Below are 20,832 nucleotides of genomic sequence, written 5' to 3' on the forward strand. Positions count from 1 at the left end.
ATTCGAGCAGCCGGGCTCCTGAATCTTGTGGAAAGCCCTCCCAGAGGAGCACAGGCTGTTACAGCAACAGATTAATGCACACGGTTTTGTTATCAGATGTTCAACAATCAAATGTGGGTGTACATCACAGTCTTATTAAAGCTCTGATTCACCTATCCACACTTTAATATCCAAAATTACATCACAGGTTGTACAGACTCAGGTGAGTTTGGCTGAGTATCAAAAGTAGAAAACTGAGTCATTTTCACTGCACATGGATATTCAGAGGGTATGAGTGAGTTGTTGTTGACTAAAACGACTTAAAAAATCATTTGACTACAGTTACAGCTGTTGCAGTAACAGCTGTAGTATATCAACGAGGATGTCTGCATCTGGTAACAGTTTTAATACAGCCCTCTTTGCTGTAAAAGAGAGTGTGTCTGTGTTTGTAAAACCCCAGATGAATGGTGATTGTAAAACTTTTTTTTAAATCCGTGTGTTCTTTCACATAACCCTGCTTTACTCAGCCTCTAATATGATAATAACATCTTCAGATCAGCTTCTATCAACATCACTCAGGCTAATCACTGCTGCTTCCTGCATCTGTATACTGAGCAGATCTAAACCATCTTTTGGTTCTCTCTCTCTCTCTCTCTCTCTCTCTCTCTCTCTCTCTGTCTCTCTGTCTCTCGCTCTCTCTCTCATGACAGGTGGAAGAAATCCGGGGTTTTATCGAGTCTCTGGCGGAGAAAGTTGAAGAGGTGAAGAGGAAGCACAGCGCCATCCTTGCCTCACCTAACCCCGATGAGAGTAAGGCTGTTCGTCTTTTCTGTTTCTTCTTGTTTAATTCTCTCAGGGTGAAATGTTCAGCACAACCGGATCTTCACACCTCTTAACGCTCCAAAAATACTGCATTTTCATCATGACAGGACTTGAGAATCTCAGGAGTTCAGGTGGAGTTTTTGCTCTGGTTTTATCTGATTATAAAGGAGAAATCTGAGTACATCTGAGCATTTCCGCCACAGAAACTTTCCTAGGCGATGAGGACCTCTTGAGGAACCCAGCTTAGCTTAACTGGAGCTACTGAGGCAGGGTTTCACGTGAAATGTAGGACGAGGGGAAACATTTGATCACATTAAGTTGTTGGTCTCCTGACTGTTTTTAAAGAAGGGTGAGAGAGTGTGTACAAAGAAGCAAGGGAGTGTAGTGTGAAAGTAAATTAGCAACTGTTTGTTTGAAATGAGTGGAGAATCATAATGAAAGCAAATCTTCATAACAAAGGGTCATTGAATGTTTTGATGAGTGTGAAAATGATGTGACTCCTGTTGATGGCCTTCACATTCCCCAGGGGCCGATTTCACAAAATTATTTTCGACCAGTCTGTAGTGTGATGTCAGTCTTAATTTAGATTAGACTAGATACAAGCTGGACTGCTTCACAAAAATAAAACCAAATTCATTTTATTCCTAATAATTAGCCACTCGACACCCAGGCTTATTCTGACCTTAGAGCCAGGTTTCCGTGGTAACAATCAGTGGCACCTGTTGGCTACAGCAAGTAATGAGAGGGGAAATAGAGTTTAGTCACCTATTAATCAGTTGTTTTTGTTTGTCTTGTCTCAGCTCTGCTACAGGTCTGCACTTTGCTGAGATGTTACACTTTTGGAAAGTTTTTGTATCGTTACACTGATTTTTCCTAGAGTCCTTTTGAATATTTTCTGCTGGAGTGAACAGAGCGGAGCAATATGATGCGGTTACATGGTCGGATTTACCCAGAATTCATGGCAAATTACTTGTTCCATTACCACTTTGTGCAACAGTTGAATTTAGATGTTACAATTTAGCTACATCTAACCCATAGTCCATCTTTGTGAAACCAGCTCCAGATTTCAACCCAATTAAACACCACTTCCACTAACAATGCAAGCCACTATAAAGAGCATGCAAATACATTTAATGGAGTGATTTTAGAGCAATGCAGATGCACTTCAACAGCATCAATAAAACTTCACATGAGGGAATGTCCCATGGAAAAAAATAGTTCATCCCTCCATGAGAGTTCAAGAGACTTGTTTCATCATATCAAACCAAATTTTGGTGTCCAATCCAAGACTGGCACTTTTGTATACACCTATATCACTCCTTAATGATAACATTTATGTTTCATTCTGCAGTGACTCAGTAATGAGTCAGAGAAGCTCTTAAAGGAGAAAAGAAAGAGAATAAAGCCAAAAGTCACTTATTTAAATGTCGTCTAATGTACAACTGCAGTAAAAAGCCTGGTAATAGTGACAGTTTCCACTTAACGAAAGGATGAAAAATCACTGCAACCCTTAAAAGAAATTGAGGAAATAAAGAACAGTTTGTCAGAAAAGCAAAAAGCTGGCCTGTTGATTGAGACTGTGGTAAAAGTCAGAGGACCTTGAGGATGTTGAGAGCCATCCCCTCCAACAATCAGTCCCCTTTTGAGCTTTCATGCTCTCACTGTGAAATCTCTTATGTTCTTGTTTGTCCATTTTTCTCCACTTTTCTGCTTCCCCTCCATTACTCTTTAGCCCTGTCTTTACCTCTTTACCTGCTGTTAACACCGTCTGCCGTATTTCTTGGTTTCTCCCTCTTTCCTTCACCAATTTCAGCCACTTCTTTGCTTTTGTTCAGTCTGAGCTGGATGCTACAATCCATCATTCCTCCTTTCCCCCCACTCCCCCATTTGTGTTCCCTCACACCTCTTCCTCTCTCATTCATGTCAGGGTATTGATCGAGACCCCTGCTCTCACGAGGGGGATGCTACTCATACCAGTAACACCTCCCAATCCCTTCTCTCCCTGATTCCCTGCCTCCCACCTACCTGAAAAAGCATCGATCTGCTTGCAGCAGCAGGCATGATAGGAGCACTTTAACCAGCCGGGGTTTGCAGATGACACACAGAGCGGTAAAGCAATGAGCCAAGGTGCTGCGTTTAAGATACAAATTTTTCCACAAGCCGTCTCCTTTGTGAGTGAAATTGATGCTCGGTGTGTGTCTCCCTGATAAATGCACATCAGTCAGCAGCTGATGTAGATGTCAGGGTCGTTCATTACAAGAGGGTCAGTATGTTCTTCGCTGTCTGCCTGTTGCATTGTGGCAGTGACAGGGACTCAAATCATCTGAATACTCTCATCCAGAATGCTGCAATTTTTATGGTGTGTGTGTGTGTCTGTGCAGCTCTATGAATCCAATTCACATACAGCTAATCTGCGTTGACTAATGTATTTTTTGGAAACATAATGCTGCTCAGATTGCATTTTTTTTTTTTTATCAACATCACAACAAAACAAGCAGTGAACCAGGGCTGTAGTACACGGTGAACTGGGCCCTGTAAAATTGTGAGAGGGAAAATTTAAAAAAAAAAAAGCACAACACTGACATTATCCAAGAAGTTCACTGCCAGAGTTTTGTATTACTTTTCCTTAAAATATATGCTCCTGGCAACTAAAGCATGACAATATGGGCTTGTTTAAATAGTTAAGTTGTGGTGCTCAGACTTGGTGATCTCCTGATGTATCCTGTATTTAAACCAAGAGGTTTAAATTTGAAGTTTTTGGGTGTGATTTCTCAACAGCTATTGGATGGATTGCCATGAAGTTCGGTGCACACATTTATGTTCCTCTCAGGAAGAATTGTAATAACTTTGGTTTACTTCAACAGCTACTGGGTAGATTGCCATGAAGTTTGGTATGGACTCTCATGTTCCCATAAGGATAAATTGTAATCCTTTTGGTGACTTAATCTAGTACAATCATCAGGTTGAAATAACTGCAAAACAAATGACATTCCATCAGCCTGAGTTTCCTCCATTTTGTCATAAGCCAAAGAATTGGACAAATTGAAATGTTGAGTATCATCAGTGTTATTAAAGGGGAGTGGATGGGAACATGCATGTCTGCACCAAATTTTATGGCAATCCATCCAATAGATGACAGATTTAACTCTAAACAACCAATTCCAACCTCATGTGGGAAGTCAGGGGATCACCAAAGTCATTAGGACAAATTGAACAACTGTGCCAAATTGGCCACTCCATCTGGTAGATGTTGAGACAGTTCACAAGATAAGAGAGTCCTAAGGGTTCATCCTCTGGTCACCATGGACATCTGTGCCTGTGTCGATCTAACAGTTGTCCAGATATTGCACTAAAAGGCAAAAATGTCAACCTGGAGTGGAGGTTGTGATATTTTAAGCTGAACCAAAGCCAAGTCAAACACCCCAAGCTCTTCCCTACATTTGCGATTTGGTGCAATGCAAGAGGAGAATATAATTTGTAGAAAAAGGGGTGTATGTGTTAAGCGCATAAGAAGTATGCAGTGTGTTGTGTAGTCTCTCTTTCTCTCTCTGCTTGCTGTTGTAATGGTCTGTAATTCTGACATTTCTGTGCTTGCACTGGAGTGTGTCATCAAAACTAATTGCACAATGACATTTTAATGTGAAATCCAATGTGCTAAGATCTACACCAACTCATTGTTGTTTTGAAAATGTTACTCACATAAAAAGCCACTGTGGTCTTTCATGATTTTTATTCATAAAAGCAAAAACTCTTGCTTCTTCCTCATATTCTGTTCATCTTATTCCTTTTTCAGTCTTTTTTTTGCATTATAAAGACTTTGCTGGCTTTTATTTTATCCCTTGTGGTGAGAGGAGCCCTGCTCTGCTTCTGCTGTAACTTCAGAGCGTGTTCCTCCTGCCAAACCAAACTTCATCTTCATCTTTCCTGATGAGAATGAGAAGTCTCCTCCTCTCAGCAGTTTCTCATCAAAATCCTCCTCCCTCTGCATACAAACAGGTACCACGGATATTATCGAAATAGGCGATAAGGCCTGTGAGTGTGCGATACTGAGAGCGGGGTGATGACAATATCATTTATTTTCTCTCCAGTCTGCTGATGAACACGACAATGGAGGCGTAGTAAGGAATCACGCAGCGCAATAGTTGTTTTTTTTTGTTGTTGTTGTTGTTTTTGTTTTTTCAAGTAACATTGTCAGGTGGTAAACCTTCTATTTCTGTCATGGTTTATCAGTTTCATAATCACATCACATCGCCCCATCCACCACCCACTTGGTCAGCCTCACAACTCAGACCTCCCCCATTTTATTCATCCCCTTCCTCCCCCTCTGCTGTGGGAGCTTTTGTGTTTGCTGACTGAGATGTTTCCTGTTGATCTCCGTGGGGGTAAATTCTAGCCCACTTGCAGAGCCTGTATTAATACACACACACTGACACACACGCTGCCTCTATGTAATATTACCTTTGCCCCTGCATTACACATATCACAGCCCCCCCCCAAATGAAGCGTAGCAAATTTCCACCAGGGAATTGCAATATACGGTGTTAGTGAGTGCTTGTTTTTGCTCGGTTGGTGTTAAGGATATGTGTTTTTGTGTGGGCATGCTCAGCCGCGGTATACAGTAGTAGGTTCAATAATGGTGATAGATTAGGTAATAGCCATCAGATCATAATGGGTATTGAACCTGCGTTTCCTCATGTGCACATTCCTCTAATGCAGGAAGGGAAGACACAAATGCATTTTATATTTAGAAACAAGATTGAATTCACATTTTCCATTATGTAATTGCATTATTTGTTTTAGTTTATAGTGTTGTTTGTTTGTCCTGTGTTGTGCAGCAGCTTTGCGTCTCATTATTTTGATCAATGAGTCTGCTCTTGATAGATTTTGTGATGAAAGGTCAAAAGTCAGTGATGATTGCTTCTTCTGCAGTAGCGTCAGTGGCCTTTACTCTCAGCTACTCCCAGGAGTGTGTGAGGTTGATATGAAACACAGCCTTTAGGAGAGCTGGAGGCATTAAAGCCTTAAAGAGTACTTGTTTAATCAGCATTAGAGTTGTGCAGTACTGGGAAGTAAGTCTTTGTGACACTGAGACAATGTTATTTTTAGATGTTTTCCCATGAACCTGAACACCTTTCAGTCCTCTTTCCCACACTGAATGATGCATTGTATCTGATAGAAGCTTCCAGAGATAAGGACAGTTTACTGCTAGTTTAGTGCTAGATAGTCAATTTACACACCAGCTCCTGTTTTGCAGTCTGATAACTGCTGTAGATATGGCTCATCTCCTCCAAAATGTCATTTCCCCTCTCTTTAGTTGCAGGTTATCATCATCATGGTCCTCACTGGAGGAAAGTGTAGTTGTTCAGTCAGTTTTGTAGTATTGTTGTTACCTTCTGCTGTAGAAACTGGATGCTTCCATTCAGTCCCAGAGGACGACAGAACGTGTCACCACTGTGATTTGTAATAGTTTATATTCTATAAGTTTCTGTTGAAAATGTCTGCTCAATATCTTGATGTATTTGACATGTAAAATGTAAACAATGTAAACAACTGACTCAGGTCCGTATTTGTTAAAGATTTATCATCAATGCACAAGAGCACATTATGTAAATTTGTTGAGTTAACATTTATATATTTGTTTTAACACATGCAGTGTATTCACTTGCTTTCCCTCTGTTTTCTCCTCCGTGTAGTGTGAGGAATGTCTTGTAAGCTCATTCAGTCATTCACCTTACTTGAACACAAAACCAGTTTTTGCTCCCACATTTTTACTGTTCCTCTGGAAGAGCAGTGATGTTATCAAAGCCAGGAGATCCACTGTTGTAGGAATTATATCTGATTGTATATGCATCCAATCATGTGACTCTGTGGGTTGTATGGTTTTACTGTGTAGCAGTGTTATTTTACAGGCTATAGGGGATTATATCAGTAGAAGAAGCTGAACTACAGAAAATGAAATAATAAAATGTTGTAAAATTAAAATTAATCAGAAAATTGGTTTAATCTTCTTAAAAATTAGTGTATATCTACATCTCTAATTTTACAAATACAACTAAATTAATAACATTAAACAAGGTAATCCATCCATGCATGACATCTGACACATGCACACAGAAAATTATACCTAGGGGCAATTTAACAGTCTCCAATTAACCTAAGGTGTGCGTCTTTGGACTGTAGGGGGGAAACATGAGCAGTCATTGTGTCCTGGGATCATAAAAGATTGATCCCAGTGCACTTACTGTGCTTTCCTCCTTTGTACATTAAAACCACTTGAGACAAGCAGCCTGCAGTGATACCATGTAGTGCTATATATGCTACTTAGAGGATGTGAAAATCAATGCAAAACTACAGAAAACATTGGATGGATTCTGATTCATGTTTGCTCTTCAGCACTTGTGGCTGCAGAGTTTTGGACTGGTTGTAATGTCAAACATTCAGGTGCCTACAAATGAATGTAAACAACGTAACTCAGTGTTTGCCACATGTTAGGAAGTGAAAGGGAAAGGTTTTTTTTTTGTTTATTGTTTGTTTGTGCACCACATCACAATCTGGACCAATAGATGAAAGGCCTGCTAACTTTTTAATATAAGAGGACAAATGATGAGCGGTGCAGCTATGATTCTACACCTCAGAATTAAGATTATAATTAAGATCTACAGTTACCACCACCATACTACTGCAAAATGTACTTCTATTTAATTAGATGCAGGAAAATCTGCTCCTTAACACTGACACTTGAGAGTTTATTTAACAACATTTCTCAGTCTGTTTTTCCAACCACTTAGTGTTTGCTCCCTCTGACATCTCAGCCTCCAGCTTCTAAAGAGCATCTTTCCTCTGACTCTTTAAAAGTCCTCAACTTGCAGTGCTGGAGATGCTAGTTTTAATTGCAGCCTGTGAGTGTTACTATTTCTAGTGTCAGTTTTTTGGCTTAGTGTGCTCCCACCCTCCGAGTGCTGTTTGCCAAAGCTCCTCCACCAAAATTTTTAAGTGTTGTGTAAGCCCCCCAGCTCTCTCTATTGTCTTTGTTCTTCCTCAACCATCTTTTTCATTGTGTCTCACTCCTCTGTCTCTCTCTGTTTCCTTTCCTCTCACATCCCCCTCAAACTGTCTGAGCTGATGTAGTGTTACAGTCTTTAAAGATAGAGCTTTATAGTGTGGAATAATATCCCTCTGAAAGTGAGGTTAATATGATGTGGACAATCGTGTCCAAGGCTAAGGACACACACAGAGAGACACACACATTTGGAGGTCAAAGCCAGTGAGATAACTCAGGGATAAATCAGTTTAACTGCCCTCCTTGGCCTTTGAGCTGGCGGTCAGCAAGAGGCGTGTGCCATTACTGCTCTGATGTAGATTGAAATGTCAAGTGTTAGGAGGCAGGGGGAATTTTCAAAGTGACAGTAACACTGCCATGTTAACTTGCAGCAACCCTGTTATACTGTCTTGGAAGATGTCACTGGAGAAAGAGGTTGGTGAGAAGAAGGAGGGGGGATGTTAGCAGAGACTTAATCAGATACAACACTTACATGTGCTCTTGAGTGGATCCCAAAAAACATAAAAGATTTGTACTGTTTTTACTTGCTGCAGGAACAGTGCAATACATTATGGTAAATATTATGGAATATTAGAGACATTCTTGATAAATGAGAATTAACATATTCATGGTTTGATTGTGGAGATATCCATTAAGAATACATTAAAATTCAGGTTAACCTCAGGCTTAAGGATGTGGATTTTCAGGATTGGAGCGATGAGGTTTATAATAACTTTCAGTTTGATTACGATTTCAGTAATACACTGTTTCATCATTGCAGTCCCATTACACAGTCAAACTCATAATGGACAGCTAAAAAGAAAGGATTAAAACTGGTGCAGCAGAACCAGAGATTGCTGCTTTGTTGGCCACAGAGTTCACTTCTTTCCAACCCCACACCCCCAGATCCTTTTCATTGTTAAAACTATTGTCTTCAGCCCCGACTGATGCACATCTTAAGGGGTCTTAAGGTGCATTCATCAGACTTCATGCAACTCACAGAGCAACAGAGCAATTTTTTGAGAATCTTTTTTTTTTGTAGCAACAATACTAATCTAAACGGAACTAAATAAGGTGAGGCATTCATGATCTGTGATTTTGAAGAAGACATATATTACATGACCTATGTAATGAGACTGTGTGCTTTCTGTGTAGCAGGAATTCAAGGTAAGTTCCATTACATGTTATTTGTCCTGGTTTTTGTTGAGTGATTTATTTAAACATTACAATGGGATTATACCAAGCATTGTTACATTTAAAAAATATCCAACATGCAAACTTTGTTAAAATAACACATTTTAAGTAAAGCCTGAATATTTGCCAGAGTGTGCTTGTTTATTTATTTAGGCATCATCATGCATTGAAGACAAAGTCTGAAGTCCATAACAAGGATTTTAAGTAGGGGTTGTTATTCCCTGTAGCAAATCTGTGCAACAGTTGTTGGAATGAAAAGGCAGGGATGAGCATGTGTGTTGTGTATAAACTCTTCTCTTTCTGGTGTAGTTTAGCACTTAGACTTTATCTCTGCTGTCAGTTTGCCATTACCTGTGTTCATACTGTATTCCTGCCCTAAGGCAAACATCAGTAATGTTTGAGGGATGAGCTCAGATTCTGTCTCGCTGAAACATCAGACACCTGGACTCTAGACGATCAATAAGCGGAGCAAACACACAAAGGACTGGTAATATATTTACAGAGAGAGCGGAGGGAGACACAGAGAGAGACTGTGAGATGGAGAAAAAAGATAAATGGCTGCAAGTTAGGGACTGGAATGGCAGCAATTGACCCTGAGTTAGAGAGGAGGAAACAGAATCGGCTTGAGGTCTTGTCAGTGTCATGGTGCCCTGACATCAGATTGACACATACACACACACACAGTCAAGAAGAGACATGGATGGTGTTCTTATATAAGTGGATAAATGCTGCTGCTGTAGAGCCAAGGCGATGTAGAGTCAAAGCTACTGTAGGAGAGAACTGACGCAGACTTTCAGGGTGTTTATCTATTGTTCCACCCGATCCACATGCTTTCATCCTCAATTTTCTGAAGAGCGATGTAGATAAAATCCTATACTTATCTGTAGACATGAAGTTTGGCAGCATAGTGCAAGTGAAATCAAATCTGGTGTGTACGCAAAAGCTGTCAAAAAAGATGCTGCAAGCAAATACCAGTATATACACTACAAGCGGGAATCCTTTTGGTTAATGGTGTTCACCATGTCAGATGAGCCTCAGCTGCAGTGTTAGACCAATGGTTTCAGTTTCAGAAAATATGCTTATTCACTTCCTTGCCAAAGGTAATTGTGTCTGTATGCTAAATATGAAGCTATCACCAGCAGCCTGCTAACTCTGTCCAGGTGCATGTGTGTGTGCCTTTGACTGAAAGTGGGAAGTGTTGAATGAGCGTTGTGCCTGTCTGCTCTGCTTTGTTTCTCTGCATTGTTTCAGTCATTCTGATTTAATTTAGTCCGGGCAAATATGCCAGAATTGAATTTGTTCTCCAGTAAACTGACAACTGTGTGAATAATCATATTCAAAATCGTCCCTGTGACCTGGTAGTTGAAGGTGCATGCAGTATATGCATGAGACTACAGTGTCATAGTTTTGGTGTATTTGGTAGTTTTTATATAGGTAAAAAATACTATGGTCACAAAGATATTATTTTATTTTATTTTTTTTTAAAGAGCTCAGTAAAAATAAATGGATGCTGCTGCTTTTAGCAAGTGTCACTCAAACAGGAGTAAATACTTTATTTGGTAGTTTAATAAACATTTGATGCTTTATTGTGTATTTACAGCAATAAGACTGGATATGTCAAAATGATGTAAACAAAAAGAAAGCATATGACAAAAGTGGCATGTCATCAGCTCATATCATCCATCTGCACCGCTCTTACGTCTTGAAAATGTAGCAGAGAAATAAACAAGCTTTGGTCATAGTGCTGACACTGCCATGCGGTAATAAATCACGTGGCAAGGGGAAAAGTATGTTGTTTGTTTTTGTTATTTGCCACAGCATATCATTGGATGCCAAAGCTCCATATCAGCCCATCGGTGGACATGTCTAGCAGTGAAGTCTAGGACCACCACAGCTGTCAACTGATGTCTTAGACAGCCCAAAATCATATAGTGTATAGGGGCCGTGAAGTGATAATGATGTTCATCATAACAAGTTACATCAGACTTTGGCTGCAGGCAATACATATTTGTATCACAGATACAGATATCTTTGATGGGTTTGATAATTTCATTACATTTTTTGGCTATAAAAACACAGAATATCACTTTACTTATCCTTTAATTCCCTCTCCACTCTCCCTATATTTCTTGATTTGTTTTTACTTCTTACTCAGATGTAAAGACTAAAAGGTCATAAAAGTAATCATCAAAAAAGAAATGCAATTGTTACACTGGAATAAATATCCCGGGACACCATTTATTTTATCATCTCGGCTCACACTCTGCCCGTCTTCTACCTTCCTGCCTCATAGCGTATCTTTCTCTCTCGGTCTCTTCGGCTCTCTCGTTCCCTATGCCACTTAGAAACAATCTGAAGCTGGTGAGAGGACCGACTGCACACATCGCCATAGCAACACAGTCTTAATGATGGCAACAAGCGTGACCTGAAGATTCCATTTGAGAACGTCTGGGAGAGGGATGGAGTGTGAAGCTACAGCTCAATTGACTCCTCAGTTTTGCCCTCTAATTTGCTTCCCTCTCACTTCTCCTTCTACTTACTCATCAGTGTCTGTACTCTCCCTCTTTTCAGACAACCAATAATGAGGCTGAATAGACACTTGATCGAGCAGGTTGGCCTCCTCCGTTTGGTAACCACGAGGGGGAAATCTAATCTAACTCCTTAACACACATACTGCACACGTACACACACACACACACTCCATGCACGGCCCAAAACTAAGTTCAGTTTTTGTGCTATTATCTCTGTGATGTCAGCGCAGCTGAACTCATGGAGCAGGTTACCAGAGGTTGCTATGGTTACACGGAAATGAGAGAGACACTTTTCTATAACTTTACACCTCTACGAGTCTCTGAAGTTGTGCAAACGTGGACCCAAAAATGAACACACAAAACAGAAGAATCCAGAATCAAATCCGTCATCATCCAGAGTAATGTCAAAGTAATTTACCAAGTAATCACATTACAGTTTTAACCAGGTGCTCTGTGACTGATAACTGATTGCAATTACGAAACTCTTGCTCTGCAAGCAGACAAACACACACTCAAACACACACACTGCTCAGAATTGTTTATTCATCTTGCCCTGAGGGACTCAGCCCACCACCTCAGATCAGTGTATGACCCTAACGCACTCACTGTATACTGCATACATTTTGCCACTGGCAGGAAAATTATTGACCGGAGAAAATTTTATTCAAATGTATACCAAGGATGTGGTAATGCTGCAAGCGTTTGTTTCAGAATTACTTGTGGAAAAAAACTTTTTCATATCTCTTTATTTTTTAGAATTTAATTAATTAATTTCCTCTCTAGCTGTTCCACTTGGATTAACTTCTCTGTATATCCTTGATGTGCCTGGTATCATTTCACTATTGATACAACCATTGATGTGAGGTATTTAATACCGTAATGTTTCCTGTACATTACTGAAATATGAAGGCACACTGTGGAGTTGTCTTGTAAACAGACAAAGTTTTAACAGTCACTGCTTCTCACCAAGAAGCTTTGTGCATTTTCTTTCTTGTAAAGCTTTTGTCAGTTTCTGTTGAAAATGTTAAATCACACATTGTTGACATCCATGTCTGCAGGCTCAAGTTGTTGGTGATTTGCCACATTTTTTTTTTTTTTTTTTTTTTGTGCGCTGTCATCACCAGCAGTCGATCAGCAAAATGATGTAGAGTCGTCAGCAGAAACATGTTATGTTACTGTTGTGCAAGCATGCACGATTAACAAGACCTGGATCTGGTCATAAACAGCATTGCTCCATAGCTCTGTGAGTGGTTAGGAAGTCAACAGGGTACCTTTAAAGGCCATTTCATGGTTTCTGCTCGCCCACAGATGGACACAGTGTGTGCACATGACTTCTGACAACAAGATGAACTGCTTTATTGTTCATTGTATTTGGCTGGACAACATGAGAAAGATGGCAGTATGTGTGACTGCTTAACATGAATAGAACCAAGGATCAGACATAACAGTACATACATGCATGAAACAAGTATCCAGTTCACTTGTCTGGTGCATGTGCACTCAGTGTTGTCACCAGCCTATGTTCCAGGCATCTTACATTCAAATGAGCCTGCCTTTTACAGCTGAATATAAAATGATGTAATTTCACCAGTTAGTGCTCTGCATGTCCATCACTTTGTCCCACTGAGCCGTACGTACCACAGGCTGATGTTCACAGATACGGAGGTACATCTGTTAAGCAGATTAAAAGCTTGTAGTGCTTTGCTTATCAGTATGTAATAGTTTTATGCTATCATACAAGCTGGTTAGAGGATTTATTTTCCTTTATTATAGTGGACCTTCCACTTTTTATTATGTGTTTGTATTTATGAGTTTTCAGCTCACTACGCCAGCCATGTGGGCTGTCTTGACTGTTTTTAATCATCAAAGTGTGAAATCTCAAACTGCCACACAGAGCATTCACATAATGTAGAGTTACAGTGCAGCTGTAGAGAATGAGATGATATGATTATCTCATCATTTTTAAGCTTCTTTCTTATCAGAAAATATGTGCAAATATTATGTTTTAATAATTGAACATCTAGTAGTGATTGAAGTCTGGCTCGTACTGTGTAATCAAATTATCCATTGAGGCTCTGTCTGTAATTGGGTGCAGATGTTTGCTATGGGTTTTAGTACCCCCCATCTATTATTCATCTTTGTGATTTATGCAGCTTAAAAGAAGCAGGTAATATGCAGAAACAAACTCATTATAAAGAAGTACTGCAGGCAATTTGGACTGATTGAACAGTTTGACTTGAGTAACTTTTAAGGACCATCTTTTATATCTGCTGGCCTCCTGGGGCTTGTTAACATATGGAGATTGTGGCTCTCTTAATGCATTAAGATGATGCCTTTCTCACTCCTTTGCAATGTTCTAAAAATGGCTATTAATGCTCCAGGGAGAATGTGTGAGAGAGACTTTGTGTGAAAGCCATGCTGTTATCTCCTTTTCCCTCCTTTTTGTTCTCCTTTACATCCTCAGATTTTTTTTCGTATTTCTATTTGTTTTCCCTGTTTCCCTCTCTTGTCATTTGATATGTCTAAAAAATGTAGTGTTGATAAGTGTGATATAAACCACATATGGAACTTAGAAATGCTAAATTTATCTTACGTTAAATGAGTAGTGAGTTTATTTGCAGCAGAACAACTGTAAAGCCTGACCATTTAGTGCAAGTGTCATTTGTAAATGTATACAATAACTATAATTATAGAACATACAATGTTAATTTGATTTAGATCAGGTTGTATTGCAGTTTGTTTTTGTCCCTGTGGCGCTCTGTTGATACATACAGTAGCTGATTTGCTGCCAACTGTAAATCTGGTCACGTCAGGTGTCAGGTCTGTATGGTATTTGTAAAATGTATTGGATGCCTGTTTCATCATAGGTTGTGGTATCAAATAGCAAACACCACCTTTCTTGGCTGTCAGTGTTTTTGTAATAGTGAGGACAACATTACTGGAAATTTAATGATAATCTATTTTCCTCTGTTCCAATTTTCCATGCAATTACAAAAGACAAAGTTCATTAGAAAAAACGATTCAAGTAAACTGTCCGTGTGCATCTGTATCATCCAGAGAATATTATTTTCTTTCCACTTATTTTCTTCTGTTCCAATTGGATTCCACCTTAAATAGGCCAGTGACATCTCCCTTAAAGTTGTTTTTTTGAAATTACAGAATAATCAGAATAAACACGTTTTTTATTTATATTTATTTATATGTGTGGGGAGTTCACAGCTAATTCTTGCCTGACCCACAACATTATTTAGATATATATATATATATATATATATATATATATATATATATATATTTGACATTACTCTGGATATATGAGTCTCCCATGTGTAATAACCTGACGTGTCTGTAAAATATGATTATAAAACTGCTGGTTTGGCTGTAGCTATAATGAGCAACAGAAGGGAGAAAAGATTAAAAGGGAAAGACAGTCAGTTCTTCAAGATAGCAACATAATGTGACAGTCCAACCATCCTTCAGTGCTGCTGCCTTTTGAAGATTTTACTGATGAGGAAAAACTCTCCTCTCCTGTACGGCTACAGGTTTGTTTTAATCACTGACAAAAACAGACCCAAAACACGATCAGGCGACACACCTCAGCATTTACAACTGAATTAAAAACTTTGTTGTGGATGACGCCAACACCATGATTGCCTCCGAGGAGAGACTGTGAGAAGAGTAACTAATTATTTTCATGATTAATTAATTATTAATCTGATGATTATTTTGTCTATAAAATGTCAGAAAGTGAAAAATGCCTGCTGAAATTTCTCACAGTCCAAGGTGATCTGTATTGCTAGCTTGTTTCATTTGACCAACAAAACCCAAAGATATTCAGATAACTGTGTTCAGTCTACTACTATCAACTTACTATATCATCATTTCATAAAAATCATCTCAAATTTTAGAAGCTGGAACCAGGAGATGTTTTGATGTTTTGGCTGGAAAATGACTAAAACATTCAATCAATCATAAAAGTAGTAGGAGTGTTGATTGATTGTATTTACTGTTATCCCTGTTTGACCAATAATCGTGTCTCACTCCTTTCTGTGAAAGCACTGCATTCAAGTGTGTGTAAATAGCTACGTATCAGCACTTTTGCCTTCAGATGAGTTTGAAAGACACATCATAGAAACTAGTTTCTCGCAGGTATACCCTGGCCTTAATAAGTATTCAATTTAAAAACTTCTGTACTTTATTACACACCATACAGGTAAAGTGCTCCTCACTGATTCATTTGTTATACAAATCATATAATCAGGAGCAGAGGAGGTTCTCTCAAGATGTGTCCTGACTTCAATGAAAAATCCTTTTTCTCAATTTATTTGGACTGTTGTACATTTATTCTGTAAACTGTGCAGTTTCACCCCCTGGAAATATTACCATGTAGAAAACTGTCAGTACGTCAAGCTCGAGGAGAGTTGCTGCTTTGATTAGTCATCGCTGAAATCTGCACAGTCCCACCTTCTGATAACATATTCCTGCTGGTAACAATCCATTCAGTCTGTTGTAGCCCAGATTGTGCTGCAATCCATCGTGATTTCACTTGTTCTTCTGGTCACCAAAATAGCAAATCATAGTTGCCCACACCCACATGTGCCCATCTACCCACAGGAGTCCCAACGCCTCTCTAGAGCGTGTATGTATGAGGGTGTGGGCCAGGATTGTAAGAGGACAGTGGACTGCAGAGGGGGGCTGAAAGATGCTGATACCCTCGATACAAAAGAGAAAGAATGAAGGAGGACGAGTTGTGCTGCTGTGGACTGAAGCTAATGAATTGTTGTCCCTGTTGACAGAGACACAGAGTCGTTTCTTTTGTGTTGGCATTGATTCTGTCTCTGTGAAACTGACTGGCACACACGCGTTTGTGTGAGTAGGTAGGTTTCTTTATATATGTGTGTTTATGAGTGGTTTCAGGCAAACCCGGTAACCTCTCCTCTCCCCTCCTCTCCCTCAGAAACTAAGGCTGAGCTGGAGGATCTCATGGCAGACATCAAGAAGTTGGCCAACAAAGTACGCTCCAAATTAAAGAGTGAGTACAGGTCTTTAACTCTCCTCCTGCTGCAGCTGCAACCAGTGCTCATTTTCAGTTATCAGTTAAACCCTTTTTGTTCAACTGATGAAATTGTACTGACAAATGCCTGTCACAACTTACCAGAGCTAGATGCTTTATCTCTTTCTGATCTGCAGCCAAAACGTATTATTAGATTCTAATAGTATAAAACTGGAAAAAAGGGGTTTTGAAGTTGCAACTGGCAAATGGTTGGTATCTTTACATAATAACTGCCCGCAACAATTAATTACTATGTGCTCTTTCAGATCCTTATAAAATTAATTGACAACTATTTACATAATTAATTATTTAAATACTTTTTTTCATAAAAATGCTAAACATTTAAAGGTTCCAGCTTCCTAAATGTGAGAATTTTCTTCTTTTGCTTGTCCTACATCATAGTAAACTAAATATTAGGGAGTTTTGGGCTGTTGTTGGTCAGATAAAACAATATGAGGACACTGACTTAGGATCTAGGAATTTGTAACAGGCATTTTCCCCTATTTTCTGATGTTTTATATACCCAATTAATAATCAAGTAATCAAGAAAATAAATGGTTGATGAACTTAATGAAAAACATAATTAGCCCTGAAGTCTGTATTATAATGTAATGACTATGTCTATAATCAGTGTGCACAGCTGTTGATCCTCTGTTTGATGTGATTGTGCTTGTGCTTTCTCGGCACAGGAGAAAGAGAAACAAGTGAGACATAAAGAGACAGTGAACTGTATAGCATCTGGCCGCTAACAGACACTTCACGTTACACTTATGGATTCTGTACTGCAGCGGGCAGAGTGATTAGTGTCACTTGCCACAGAGGTGGTGGCTGTGATTCATGTGCACGAGCACACACTGAGTTTTATTCACACTTGTGCACACAAACTGACTCACGTTACTGCAACATACTGTGTGCGGGCATAATGGATGTGTAGCTGGTCCTGGATCACACCCCCACATTTATTAAGAGAGTCTTTGCTCGTGCATTTATCCAAGTGTGTGTGTGTGTGAGTCCTATAATCTTCTTATTCTCTGATTTCCCTGTCATCCTGCCGCCTTTTTTTCTTTTCTCATTAGCTTTTTAACACTTTTTAACCCCTTTTTGTATATTTGCGTGCCCTTCCTGAAATCCTGTGGCATGAAACGTTCTGTGTCCACCACATAAGTAATTTTCTGCCATATAAAACACCCTCCTGTGCTTCTCCTCAGGGCTCCAGTGTCTACAAATAGGGGTCAGAGATAAAGTACCTGTATACACTGTCTTTCAGAAAAGTAGAGCGCAACTTCAGCGCAGATAGCAAGAATACCCCTATCCCTCATTCTGTATGCCTACAGATATACACACATATACAGTATATACACACAGTGCTGTGTGCACATGTACTGTATGTATAGTGATAGACACACTTGACACAAGCGCTATCAGGCGGAACAGGCTCTGCTTCACAGGCCTCTAACTGTGTCGCTCCACTTCACATCAGCTGTTGCCACAGGATACCTTTGCGTAACTGCTCTCTGTGTGTACAGTATATGTGTGTGTGTGTGTGTGTGTATGTGTGTGAGTGACCTCATCTTTGTCAAACTGCACCCTGCAATCCTCGAGAAGCAGCTAAGCAACATTATTTACTGTATCTGATGTATTTGTGATTGTTAATGGATCAATGGATTCAGTGAGAAAATTTCTTCAAAAACAGAAGATAGATGATACAGATGGTGATTTTGGTGGATGTTGATATTTTAACTCAAACCTCTCTTACTTTTTTCTATTAGACTTGTACAAATGAGCATTTTCAAGTCAAATTCAGCAAACCCTCTTAATTTCACAAACTCGTAAGTTGCCACTTTGAACTTGATGAAAGCCACCTGGTCATGTATGGGGGGTCACTAACGTTGTCTTGCCACTGTATGCTGTATATGTACAACCTGTCTTGCCATATACTTAGTTTATACTCAGTGGGTTTTCAGTGCACCTAGGTTATAGTCAGAGCAGCCTGAGTCTGTGAAGACAGATTCAATGAGCTTAGGGAGTGGGTTTAAAGTTTTAAATCAAAACTGTTGTTCCTGGGGCAATCACAATATAATGTCTACTTAGTGATTAACAAGGTTTAGACTGTTGCAATGTAGGGATGCTCCGATGTTTTACTGTGACATGTACAGGAGCTGGTACAGCCATCTTATCCCATTTGAATTTACAGAAAAACTGGAATGTAAATAAACAGGTTCTTACATGTCTGTATGATTCAGTACTGATTTAATTTCACATGGCCCCACATTTACTGTCTCTCTAATGTCATGATGCTCAGTCAGAAAAGTGTTTAATACGGGCAAAAGTTGCTTTTTTCTTTAAAAAAAAATCTGGCGTCATCCCAGTAATTTATACCTTGATACATTTTTTAATAGTCAGGCCTCTACACATTTCCACTTCCTTCCATCCGAGTGACTGATCTGATGTGTGATTAGTTAATATTTGTGTCGTGCAGAGACGTACTGCAGCTCGAGCACTTATGGCACTTTAAGTATTATATTATTATCCTGCAATATAACCCCTTCTGGCGATAATTGTAGTTTTATATAGATCAGGTCAACTTGATTGCAGATGTTATCGAGGAACTGATTTTGTTTTAATTCCTCTAAATTTGATGTGGTCGGACGATCTCTCTTTCACTCTCTGTATCCAACGCTTTGGCTCAGAGCAAGATATCTTGACAACTACTGATCAGATTACCATTAAATTTGATGTGAATATTCATGGCCTCCAGAGGGTTATTGATAATGATCTGGCATTTTCTTTCGTGCCACCATCTGTTCAGTCTTTCTCTTGACAAACACATGACAGGATATTTATCTTTACTGTGTATATTCATTGTCTCCTGAGATTGAATCTTTGTGTATGTGATGACCCCTTGATGTTTTTCTATCACACCACCTCCAGGTCAAAATGTCATCATTGTATCTCATAATCTATTTGGCAGATTGCCATGAGGTTTTCTGAGCACATTTCTGTTCTCACCCTTTTTGCTTTTATGGTCCTTAACATCTTTTCTCTGATGTGAGTATGCCATCCTCAGATTCACATTTTAAGCCCCACTACTGCTGTGACTCTTAAGGACAGTAAAATCATCAGTATGTTGTTTATTTCATCCATTTTTTTAAAAAACTCACCAAATGTTTGAATGCATATTTATTCTGGTTAATCTGTTTAGGTATCCAGCACACCATTGAGCAAGAGGAAGGGCAGAACAGGTCATCAGCTGACCTGAGGATACGTAAAACACAGGTACAGTTCAAGAGGGACGACTGGATCCCAACTGGATACTACAGCACATATTAACTGTATACAGTATATTTATACTTTCTGTCATAGTATACCATTTTTGCAATTAGCATAAAAGAGATTTTTTAAAAAGGTACTGTGGTTTTGAAAAATCAATTAAATTTCATCAAGAAAAAGCAGAATGTCTTACAGAAATGTAATACTTATTTTTTGTTTTCCAAAATCTTTATGGAACTTTCCCATTACTACTTGCATTGTGAGACAATAGTGTCCCCACAGCAGCCTCAACTCTGCCTTGAATATACTTAATTTTGTCACTTTTTCAGTGTGAACACACTACATACTGGAAACTTACTTGGAATTAGCCTCAGCATTTCATTAAGTTATGTCTAACTGCAGGCAGAACGAACAGGTTTACGTGAAATGTTTTGTTGTTCCTCACTGTACTTCCAGCACTCCACGCTGTCCCGTAAGTTTGTCGAGGTGATGTCAGAATACAACACCACCCAGTCGGACTACAGGGAGCGCTGCAAGGGACGCATTCAGAGACAGCTGGAGATCAGTGAGTAGACCTGGGAGACTAAACCCTCCACCACCCCTCACACTGACTGCGCATATGTTAACGCTGCAGGCATCCAAAACATCTGCATCTCTGTCTAGTCGCACAGCGTTTCTTTTTTGTTCGGTTTCAAAGTTCTTTAAATGAAAAACAAAGTGTTTTCAGTCACAGTCATGCGTCAGATTAGACAATCATCTCTTAACCTGCTCAGGCCACTTGACAAGACACACTGCATGTTGTTTCATACAAGGAGATGAAGTGATGAAGGCAGAAAATAATGGCAATCTTTGTGTTGGTTGTGTTGTGTGTCTGGCCAGACGCCACACTGGCTGACTTCCACTGTGTCACACTACTGACTGTCATCCTCAGTGCAATCAGTCTT

The 20,832-nt window shown here is 39.4% G+C and overlaps 1 protein-coding gene across 5 annotated transcripts in view; it reads left to right on the top strand.

Annotated features, from left to right (window-relative positions):
• Positions 1–20,832, top strand: part of stx1a (syntaxin 1A (brain)) — a 54,638-nt gene that overhangs the window by 19,777 nt on the left and 14,029 nt on the right. For all 5 annotated transcript variants that reach the window (XM_051065424.1, XM_018702115.2, XM_051065423.1 and 2 more), the window contains exons 3-6: positions 690–789; positions 16,523–16,597; positions 19,821–19,894; positions 20,345–20,453. In XM_051065424.1, the coding sequence (XP_050921381.1) occupies positions 690–789; positions 16,523–16,597; positions 19,821–19,894; positions 20,345–20,453 (358 nt within the window). The remainder of the gene's footprint in view (positions 1–689; positions 790–16,522; positions 16,598–19,820; positions 19,895–20,344; positions 20,454–20,832) is intronic.

Source organism: Lates calcarifer, linkage group LG21 (genome assembly GCF_001640805.2).
Source record: "Lates calcarifer isolate ASB-BC8 linkage group LG21, TLL_Latcal_v3, whole genome shotgun sequence".
NCBI classification, from domain to species: domain Eukaryota; kingdom Metazoa; phylum Chordata; class Actinopteri; family Centropomidae; genus Lates; species Lates calcarifer.